General features: G+C 44.0%; 1 protein-coding gene across 1 annotated transcript in view; it reads right to left on the bottom strand.

The window, feature by feature from the left end:
* Positions 1-3,059: 3,059 nt before the first annotated feature.
* Positions 3,060-11,583, bottom strand: part of CALR3 (calreticulin 3) — a 31,304-nt gene continuing 22,780 nt past the window's right edge. Inside the window, exons 6-9 of the mRNA XM_082623070.1 lie at positions 8,472-8,579; positions 8,262-8,393; positions 7,479-7,571; positions 3,060-3,329 (exon numbers count right to left, since the gene is read on the bottom strand). Of these exons, the coding sequence (XP_082479196.1) occupies positions 3,186-3,329; positions 7,479-7,571; positions 8,262-8,393; positions 8,472-8,579 (477 nt within the window). The 3' untranslated portion in view covers positions 3,060-3,185. The remainder of the gene's footprint in view (positions 3,330-7,478; positions 7,572-8,261; positions 8,394-8,471; positions 8,580-11,583) is intronic.

Below are 11,583 nucleotides of genomic sequence, written 5' to 3'. Positions count from 1 at the left end.
TGGTGGGGGTGATGGAGGCTTTTAGCTGCCTTGGGTGCTTTATTGGTCCATGTTCCATAAGGAAAAGAGAAGTCATCCTAGATATTTCAAACAGAGGACAATTTGTAACAGGAGACTGAGTGCAAAAGCATTGGAAAAACAGAGGAGAAATGCAAGGTTACCTAAGATTAGTAACAGTAGGAAGCTGCTAGCCTCTTTAGGACTAAAAGTCAAAAGGGAAAGGGTGTTACCCCAAACCCACAACCACTGGGCCCTGAGCAGGAACCCAGATACCGGTCCTCACTGGCCACCACTGTTTCTGCCATTGTTGCTAAAGTCACCACTATTGTCCCCACTGCCTAAGGTGCCAGCAGGAACCTGGAAAAAATGGCTTCTCCTCTTCACCCGTCTTCTGATGTCCTTCTCACAGAACGTGGTGGGGCACTAACGGGCAAAGTTGTCTGGGAAAATTGTGCAGGCTTCCAGCCTCGCTGTCGAGAGTCTACAGGGGCAACAAAAACCACAGAGACTATCGTGTGTTGACTGGAACCAGAGGCTCAATGGTGAGAGTCTCACCTGGCCAGTAGCAGAGTGGCCTGGAACTCCCTCTACTACTGTGCCCGCCACCCTGAGCAGTAATCAGCCGTCCTGGGGCCTCTCTCACGAGTCTAAAGCTGCACCGTCCAACACAGTGGCCTCTCACCACATATGGCAATGTAAGTTTAAATTTAAATCAATTACAATTCTGTAAGGGAGGATCTGTTCCATGCCCCTTTCCAAGCTTCTGGTAGCCTCCAGTGTTTCTTGCCTTGAAGATGGTGTCACCCTGGATCTTTACATGGTCTTCCCTCTGTACATGTCTGTCTCTGTGTCCAAATTTCCCACTTATAAGGATACCAGTCATATCGGATTAGGACCCACCTTAATGATCTCATTATCACTTGATTACGTCTGTAAAGACTTTATTTCTCATTTTGAAATGTAGAGAAATATCACATCACTACGTTGTGGAACAGGAACTAACATAGTGTTGTAGATCAATTATACTTCAAAAAGAAAAAAACTCATAGAAAAAGAGATCAGATTTGTCGTTACCAGAGGCAGGAGGTAGGAGTGGGGGGGAACTGGATGAAGGCAGTCAAAAGGTATAAATTTCCAGTTATAAGATAAATAAGTACTAGGGATATAATGTACAACATGATAAATATAATTAAGACTGCTGTATGTTATAATGAAAATTGTTGGGAGTAAATCCTAAGAGTTCTCAGTACAAGGAAAACATATATTCTTTCTATGTCTTTAATTTTGTATCTATATGAGATGATGGATGTTCACTAAACTTATTGTGGTCATCAGTTCATGATGTATGTAAGTCAAATCATTATGCTGTACACCTTAAACTTATATAGTGCTGTACGTCAATTATATATCAATAAAACTGGAAGAAAAAATAATAAATGTTACAATAAAATAAGACTAAAAATTCGTTCCTCCATAGAAGGCACAACACCAAGAGTGAACCCTAATGCACAGTACAGACTCTGGGTGATAATGATGTGTCCGTGTGACACATCAATCAGTTGTGACAAACATACCACCGTGGTGTGGGATGTCATTGGTAAGGGAGGGTGTGAGGGTGTGAGGACAGACAGTATATGGGAACTCTCTCTACTTTCTGCTCAGTTTTACTGGGAATCTAAAACTGCTCTAGAAAATGAAGTTTATTAATTAAAAATAAAATTCATTCCTCAGTCCCACCAGCCACATTTCAAGGCCTCACATGTGGCCAGTGGATACTTTATTGCCAGCGCAAATGAGGAAAGTTCTCCAGGACAGCACTGCTGAGGAAGATGAGTTCTGCAGGGTCTGAGCTGGTCTGACCCGTTTTGTACAATTGTTTCCAGCATTTTCTCTTGAGGTCTAGCACTGCTTCTTCCCTCATTAACTTCTCCCCTTGTTCAGAGATTTAAAAGGTGGACAGTGTTTGAATCCCACCCCTGCACTTCCAGGGAGTGAGTCTTTAGCTTCTGAGACTGATAACCCCCGATAAACTGAGAAGACCAATGTGACTGTCAGCTGAAAAAGTTGAAGGACCTTGAAAAAGTTCAAGGTCGAAGGTCTGCCAACTTCAACGAAAGCCAGAACAAAATTTGCCAGACCTTCACTTCCTGGCCAGACTTTTCACACTGATCATCTATCAATACGTTCTATATAATTTCCGATTTTATTTGGCTTATTCGTAACATGTGTCCTAAATTTGATTATTTCCAACACAAATTTCTGCGTGAAAACAGAGCTCTTCAAAACAGAAGGCTGCTATGTGTGGCTTTTTTTTTTTTTTAAGCAAGTCATTTGATTTAAGGAAAAATATTTAGCTGCGAAGTAATCACTATTTTCACTTGAGAGAATGAATTTCATTCCTCTGTCTTACAGAGAACTAACGGCCATAGAAGTGGGTCACAGAGTGGGGGAAGAAGCTCCTTTATGGAATGTTAAACATCTGTGCACAAGGCCTGGGTTCTCCAGAATAACCAGCGTGCAAATGAGGCACGCAAAACCTTTCTGCGTCAACGATACTGCATAAAGATTCCATACTGGAAAAGTTTCACATAAGCTATTAGTAATTTACAACCTAAAGAAATAAAGTATCATTTCTCCTTTTTCAAGGTAAGTTTTACCACCTTTTATTTATAAAACATTTTGGGGATTAAGAAAAGAGCATTGTGTTTTTGGCCAGACTCTCACTGGCCTCGGGCTTCCTCCAGCACTGCGGTTTGTCCAAAGGAAACGTCCCTGGGTACCTGGGGTCGGGGAGGAGGGGGCGGAAAGTGCTCGGGGAAAACCAGACCGATCCCACCGAGAAGCGTGGGAACATTTTTCAAAGAAAATTAGACAAATGACCATGTATGTAGACATTTGAGCTTTTAAATGTTGATTAAAGTAGAAACAAGAGCTTCCCTGGTGGCGCAGTGGTTGAGAGTCCTCCTGCCGATGCAGGGCACACAGGTTCGTGCCCGGGTCCGGGAAGATCCCACATGCCACGCGCGGAGCGGCTAGGCCCATGAGCCATGGCCGCTGAGCTTGCGCGTCTGGAGCCTATGCTCTGCAACGGGAGAGGCCACAACAGTGAGAGGCCCACGTACCGCAAAAAAAAAAAAAAGTAGAAACAAGGTTTTACCAGTCATCTTTATTCGGGGTGGGGATGATTAAAGTTCGTTCCTCCTGTGGAATCCTTTGAAGATATTTTCTCTCCCACCAAACCTGCCCATCATCTGCTCGTCCTCATCTTCCTCTCGGGCCTTCTTCACTTCTTCCTTGGCCTGTATGGCATCCATCTCCCTTTCTGGGCCCTGGAGAAAGAAACAAAGACCCCGGCGGCTGGGGATTATACTTCCTGTGGGCTGATTGGGTGTCAGCATGCAGCTTGCCCCTGCCTTCTGGAAGCCTCCACACCAGCTGGGGGTCGGCTGAAAAAGAACCCCCCAGTAATCAGGTCCCAATTCCTGGAACCTGTAAATGTAACCTCATACATATGGGGAAAGGGTCTTTGCAGATGTGATTAAATTAAGCATGTTGAGATGAGGAAATTCTACTGGATTATCAGGTGGACACTAAATTCTATCATAATGTTCTCATAAGAGAGGGGCAGAGGGAGATTTGACCCAAACAGAGACAGAAGAGGAGAAGGACACGTGAAGATGGGAGCAAAGATTAGAAGGGTGCGGCCACAAACCAAGGAGCACCAGGACCCATCAGAAGCTGCAAGAGGCGAAGTAAGGGTTCTCCCCTAGAGCCTTTGGAGAGAGCAAGGCCCTGCTGATGCCTTGATTTCAGCCTATTGATACTGATTTTGGAACTCTGGCCTCCAGAATTGGAGAGAATACATTTGTGATGTTTTAAGCCAGCAAGTTTGTGGTGATTTGTTATGGCAGCCCCAGGAAATGAATACACCCTCCTTCTTCTATTCCCAGAGCACCTGGGCCAGTCCTTCAACCAGCTGACCAGTGAATGAGTCATGAGAAGAGGCCTCAGAGCCTGAATGAGCAATTCCAGACATATGTGATTAAAAGTAGGGTTAGATGAGTGAAGACACGTCAAGAAATTTCCCATAGTCATTCCCGAAAAAAGAGTTTAGGAAGGCTTTGCTGCAGAAATCAGATTCAAGAAGAAATGGCTCGGGACATCCCTGGTGGTCCAGTGGGTAAGACTCTGCGCTTCCAGTTCAGGGGGCCCGGGGTTCAATCCTTGGTCGGGGAATTAGATCCCGCATGCATGCCGCAACTAAGAAGCCTGCCTGCCACAACTAAGACACGGTGCAGCCAAAATAAATAAATAAATATTTTTTTAAAAAGGGAAACAGGGGCTTCCCTGGTGGCGCAGTGGTTGAGAGTCCGCCTGCCGATGCAGGAGACGTGGGTTCGTGACCCAGTCTGGGAAGATCCCACATGCCGTGGAGCGGCTGGGCCCGTGAGCCATGGCCGCTGAGCCTGCGCATCCGGAGCCTGTGCTCTGCAACGGGAGAGGCCACAACAGTGAGAGGCCGACGTACCGCAAAAAAAAAAAAAAAGGGAAACAGAAGAAAGGGCTCATGAGAAAATCACTTAGTGATAACCACCTTTCATCAGTGGAGGGGAAATTTCCCCCTGAAATGCCTGAAATGTTCAAATTTTAAACACCCGCTTTGCAGTTGGTCCCAGTGTGACGGACATGACATGGAAGATGCCTTATCAGTGAAAATAAGGGAATGAGGAGATTTCGATTAAAAGCAGGAAGATGTTTTGTGTATCACCCTTAATTTAAACTCACCGGCATGCAATTTAACAACCCAAAGTTTCTGGCTAAAACAGTGTGGAGGGTCCTCCAAGACCTTTCTCTCTAAGTCATGGCACTCCCAGAAGACACTGACCACTCTCTCCTTATGGGTGAGCGGTGCCACCATTTAGTTATTGGCGCTTAACAACACGAGAAACAAAATGTTTATGCCCATTAAAAGCATACATTTTAGTGTCAATACTCTGGCTCCAAAGAGTTATAGATGAATTTCTGATGGAAGATATTTTATCTTCTTTATGTGAAGGCAGAGCTAAGTTTTTAAGTTGGTTTCTCAGGATAGGGGCCTCAAAATACAGACTTAAAAAAGAAAAATACAGGAGTGCTTCCACATTTGAGGGAATAGAAAGGCAAAGCACAGAGTGGGCAAGGACATTTACAATGCCCTTATCTGACAAAGAACTTGACAGAATATATAAAGAACACCTACAACTAAATAAGAAAAGGTCAAATAACCCAATGCGAAAGTGGGCAAGCGACATAAACAGGCTGTATCAACCATATGTTTCTCTTGCTTTGATATCTGGGGCCTTGCTGACCCAGGAGGGATGGCCCCTCCAAGGGGGCCCATTCTTAGAGATAGTAAATGCCAAAAAGCACTCTTTTCATATGCAAACTACATTCAGAGCTCACATCCCTAATGACCTCCACTACTGGGCTCATATTCAGGGCTGATTTCTCCTTGCCTTAATTATCCCACAGCCAGGTACTAGACAACTAGTACCCCAGAGCCCACTGAAATTCTTAAAACTAGCCAATCCTAAGCCTGCTTATCCAGCTTCATCTGTTCCTTCCTGCAAAAAACCAAAACAAAGTTTTTTGCCCACATCTTCCACACTCTCCCCCTGCCTCCTGACCAAACCTGGTGCTTCCCCATGTGGCCCTGAATGGCATGGCGTGGCCCCTCCTCTGGGGATCTGTGAGTAAAATAAACTATCTTTTTGATGGAAGTCATCTCCTGATCTGCTGGCCTCACCATACCTGAATAACAAAACTTACATCTTAAAACACAGGTATTTCACAAAAAAGGATCTCCAAATGGCCACAAAAGCCATGAAACAGTAACCACCTTCATTCGTCATCAAGGAAATGCAAACAAAATCAGAGAGAGATACCACTACACACCTATAGAAACCCACAGTCCCCAGTGCTGGTGAGACTGAAGAGACTGCAAAACAGTGCAGCCCCTCTGGAAACAGGTTGGCAATTTCTCATAGAGTTAAAGATACACCATACAACTCAGCAACCCCCTCCTGGGTATTTACCCAAGAAAAATAAAAGCACACGTCCACACAAAAAAACTATACGCAAAATTGATAGCAGCTTTGGTCATACTGTTAAAAATTGGAAACACCCCTGGGACTTCCCTTGTGGTGCAGTGGTTAGGACTCCACTGCTGCCACTGCAGCGGGCGCGGCTTCGATCCCTGGTTGGGGAACTAAGATTCCGCGTGCTCGTGGTGCGGTCAAAAAAAAAAAAAGAAAAAAAATTGGAAACAACCCAAATGTCCATCAGCTGGTGAGCAGATAAACTACTCAGTAATAAGAAGATAAAAACTACAGAGTGAACCTCAGCAACACGGAGGAATCTTGGAGACACTATGCTTGGTGTGAGAAGCAGGCTCAAAAAGACTCCATACTATATGATTCCATTTATATGACATTCTGGAAAAGGCAAAACTATAGGGACATAAACAAGGACCTACTGTATAGCACAGGGAACTATATTCAATATCTTGCAATAACCTATAATGGAAAAGAATCTGAAAAAGTATACATATATTCTGAATCTGAAAAAGAATATATATTTATAAATAAATCACTTTGCTGTACACCTGAAACTAACACAACGCTGTAAATCAACTATACGTCAAAAATACTATAAGGATGGATATCAGATCAGTGATTGCTGGAGTAGGGGAGGGCTTGGTTACAAGGAGACTTTTTGGGGTGGTGAAACTGTTCTACATCTTGATTTTTAGTGGTGGTTTCATAACTATATGTGTTTGTCAGAATTCATAGAACTGTACATTTCACAGTATGTAAATTATACTTCAATAAAACTGACTCATCAACAACAACTGACAGTAACACCTAGCATGGCCAAAGATGCGACACAATTGAAATTCTTGACCATGCGGAAGGGAATGTAAACAGGATGACACACTGAAAACTGTTTGTGTAAGAACTGGTGACCCAGCCTGTCCACTCCTGGGCATGTGTCCATTGAAAGACATGTACAGGAATGATGGGAACAGCTTTATCCATGAGGCCACAAACTGGAAGCATCCCAAAGCTGCATCCACAGAGAATGGATACATACCTTCTGGAATATTCACAAAGGAAGAACAAGCTACTGCTGTATGCAAAAATATGAATGAATTTCGCAACACTACCTGAATGAATAAATAATGGGTAGCTACATTTACATAAATTTCAAAAGGAGTCAAATCCATCTACAGTGATGGAATAGTGGAACCACTATTCCTTTGGGGGTGGGTGCTGGCTGGGAGGGATCGTGAGGAGGTTCCTGGAGCTCTTGTGACCTTCTATATCTTGATCTGGGTGGGGTGTTCATTAGTAAAAATTCATCAAGCCTTTTCCTATATGTGAGACTTAAGTACAGAAATAACTGAATTATGAAAGAAAAGTTCATTGTGTTCATTGTACCTTGGTTTCACCCCAGGTGGCCTTGCCAAAATTCTCAGCGTACTCTTCATCATCTGTGATCAGGAAGTTATCGAAGATGGTTCCAGATCTCACCTGTGGATGAAAATAAGGCCTTCGTTACTGATGTGAAAAATGAAACCTTCCACAAAATAAACAGTTGTAATTTGCTCAGTACTTTAACAGTGATTAGCTGTCAATAGTAGGACATGCAGATACCCTTTTCTAGAATATCTGTTTCCTCCAGGGCACTGGTTCTCAAACTTGGCTGCATATGGGGACCACCAAGAACATTTACAAAACCCCTGATGCCTGGTCTCACCCCCAGGGATGCTGATTTAGCTGGTCTGGGGTACCACCGGGGCATTGAGACTTTCAAGAACTCCCCAGTGACTCGAGCATTCAGCGACGTTTGAGAACCAATGCTCGAGAACCTTCCTGTGCAAAGTGGGAGCCGTGGATGGGCAACATCAGCACCGCCAGGGAGTTTGCTGGGGATGCAGAATCTCAGGCTCCACCCTGGACATGCTACATCTGAATCTTCAGTCTTATCCTAAAGCTGACAGGCACCACAAGGTCAGCTCCAGGCAAATTCCCAGGGAGCAGGAAGGCAGACAAGAAGTACCCAGGGCAGGAAGGATGTCCATTTTGTCTACGACTGTATGTCTTGTGTCCAGGTTGGGGTGCCCGGCACACAATAGGAGCTCAAATACTAGCTATGTGAATTAAGGAGTTTAGGCTGAAGTCCAGAGTTATTAAACTAAAGCAAATTTAAAACCAAGTGACCTGCCAAAGCTCCAGTCCGATGGCACCAATGTTCTCAAATTCTGAGAGGTCATATTCCATCATATAGTTGGTGTTTTTCATCTTCTGATGGAGCCAAACATCTTTGTCTATGTCCTCTGGTTTCAGGCCATCCTGCAACAACAAACCGTATGTGGTCGACCCTGGGGACATGGTGGGGGAGGGGGCTGGAGGGAAGAAAATGCCACGCACTTGGTATGGAGGCTTCTGCAGCATCAGCGCCTGCCAGTCCCCATCCAGTTCGCTGTTCCAGTCACTTGGCTTGCTGGCACTGGCATCCAGAAAGTGCTTCTCCCAGTCCTTAAAATATGTGTAGGGGGAAAAAACTTAGATTCTCAGATTTGAGAAAGGAAATTCTTAACTCCCAAGAGGCAGGGGCAGACCTGTGACCCTGGTTGCACTTATCCCCGTGTCCTCCTCCATTTGATGGTCGAAGTGCTAAGTGCTGGGGTTCCCTCCCTCACCGGGGGCTTCAGGACCACGCACTGCCTGCTTTTTCTCCCTAACCGCACTTACGATGACAGCACTCTTTCCATGCTGTTGAGAGGAACGGTGCTGTAGAAAACTCGAAATAGTGGCCAAAGTTAAAATGATGGGGCAAAAAGTGATGTTGGGAAGACGGGCCATATTTACTGCTGATTAGTTTAAGCCTGTCCTTCTACATCATGGTCATATATGGACTGTTTCAGAGAGAGGCTGGACAACTAAGGAATGTCCCAGGATTTACCTGAGGACTGCTGGGTAGCAGGAGAAAAGCAGTTGTATTATTCAGCCCTTATATATATACTCACACTATACACATATATATAAAACACAGGGAACTTCCCTGGTGGTCCAGTGGTAAAGAATCTGCCTTACAATGCAGGGGATGTGGGTTCGATCCTTGGTCAGGGAACTAAGGTCCCACATGCCATGGGGCAACTAAGTCCATGCGCCATGACTACTGAGCTCACGTGCCTCAACTGGAGCCCATATGCTGCAACCTACAGAGCCCAAGTGCTCTGGAACCTGTGCCCCACAGCTAGAGAGAAGCCTGCACACCACAACGAAGAGCCCGCACGCCACAACTAAGACCCGATGCAGCAAAAAAATAATAATAAATAAAATAAATAAATAAATAATAAATCTTAAGAAATAAAACACAGGTATACATATACACATACATATATACACACATACACATATATACATATTTCTACACATGCATATATACACATATCTATGTGAAGGTGACAATAGGTGTTGAATACATTTTTTTTCCTGTTTTTTTTTAATGGAGCTTTCTTTCTTCTCTCTCTCTCTCTCTCTCTTTCTTTCTTTCTTTATGGCCCCACCACACGGCTTGCAGCTTGCGGGATTTTAGTTCCCCAACCAGGGATCCAACCCATGCCCCCTGCAATAGAAGCAGTGGAGTCCTAACCATTGGACCGCTAGGGAATTCCCAAATAAATATTTGTTGAATAAATGAATGGATGAGAAAAATTTGCTCTGGATTAACAATAATTCAGATAAACACATCAAAGCATAAAAATGGTGTACAATGATGTTTTCTCTTTCAGAATAACTGAGAAATAGTAAAAGTGTTGCACTGAGACTGTGGCTTTTCCACATTACTCTAGAACTTCTCAACGATGGCACATGGGAGTTAATCATCTCTCCTACTGCTCTTTGCCCCGACCCCAACTGGCAACAGGTGAGCCAGTCTTGTGTTGGGATCCAGGAAATGATTACAACTCAGTCAGTAGCCGACTCTTTATAATGAGGGTTATCAAATAGTAACACCATAAAGAACCACATGGTTTAGGAGATCACACAGAACTGAACATATGTACAGAACACGGCCAGTTTGGGAACGAGCTTTCTGAAAGAATGATTTGGCTCCTCTGGGGACCTGCCTCATGTACACCCGGCACCAAGGCACACCTGCACTGCTAGGATGGCATCCTTGTAGCCCAGAGGCAGCCAGGATTTCAGTCCTAAGACCCGTATCTCCTGAGCCTGAGAGCCTCAGTGTCAGTTTCTTTGCCATTCTGTACCTTGTTTAAAGTAAGTGCTCTTTCCAGGTGAAAAACTACTCTTTTTTACTTTGGTTTGAAGGTAAGAAAGGGAGAGTAATACTTCCTGCCTTTTTTCTTTTTCTTGAGAAATGATGGGGAAGCCTTATATGATTGGGATTTTACTCTAATCTGAAGACATTCTCATTGATTGGACACATGGATTCCAAATTCATGGAAGTTTACTTTTGATCATCTACGAAAGAAAAGGATTGCTAAATAATTCAAGTCTAAACAAGATGCCATTTTAATTTCATAATTACATTCCATCTATGATGAAGTATTTGACTATTAGACAGCAATGCCACTAGTATTTTAAGTTGCCAGAAATTAATTGTAAACGTCAGTTACAGTACTCTCAGTTATGGCAAAGACAATTGTCTTAAGATAAATAGCTTACATTTTGGCATAATGTTTGATGTACAAAAAAAAAATGTTACAACAATGACTAACGTAAATGGAAAAAAAAAAAGTAGCTTAATAGCAGGTTGAGTTCCCCAAAAGATTTCTCAACGTCCTAAGTCTCAGAATCTGGGAATGTGACCTTATTAGGAAAAAAGGGTCTTTGCAGATGTAATTAAGGTAAGGATCTCTAGACAGGTCATTCTATAATTCTGGATTATCCAGGTAGGCCCTAAATCCAATGACAAATGTCCTTATAAGAGATAGAAGAGACACAAAAAGAAGAGAAGGCTATGTGGAAAAGGAGGCAGAGATCAGAGTGATGTGTCTGTCTACCAGCCAAGGAACGCTGGGAGTCACCAAAAGCTGGAAGAAGCGAAGAAGGATTCTCCCCTAGACCCTTCAGACGGAGTGTGCGGCCCTGCTGATTTCTGACTTCTGGCTTTAAGAAGAACTGAAAGAATATAACTCTGTTGTTTCAAGCCCCCAGTTTGTGGTCCTTTTTATGGCAGCCCTAGGAAACTAATATATACCTGTTACAATAATTGATTCTTGGTTGGCAGTCACAAGTATGATGCTCAAAAATACTCATGCTCAGGGCTTCCCTGGTGGTGCAGTGGTTGAGAGTCCGCCTGCTGATGCAGGGGACATGGGTTTGTGCCCCAGTCCGGGAAGATCCCACATGCCGCGGAGCGGCTGGGCCCGTGAGCCATGGCCGCTGAGCCTGTGCTTCCGGAGCCTGTGCTCCGCAACGGGAGAGGCCACAGCAGTGAGAGGCCCGTGTACCGCAAAAAAACAAAAAACAAAAAAAAAACAAAAAAAACACTTATGCTTAAATGCAGAATGAC

The sequence above is a fragment of the Mesoplodon mirus genome, assembly GCF_964341445.2.
Source record: "Mesoplodon mirus genome assembly, chromosome: 5".
Classification (NCBI taxonomy): Eukaryota; Metazoa; Chordata; class Mammalia; order Artiodactyla; family Ziphiidae; genus Mesoplodon; species Mesoplodon mirus.
Note: the sequence above shows the minus strand (reverse complement) of the source record. Positions and strands in the feature narration are given on the sequence as shown.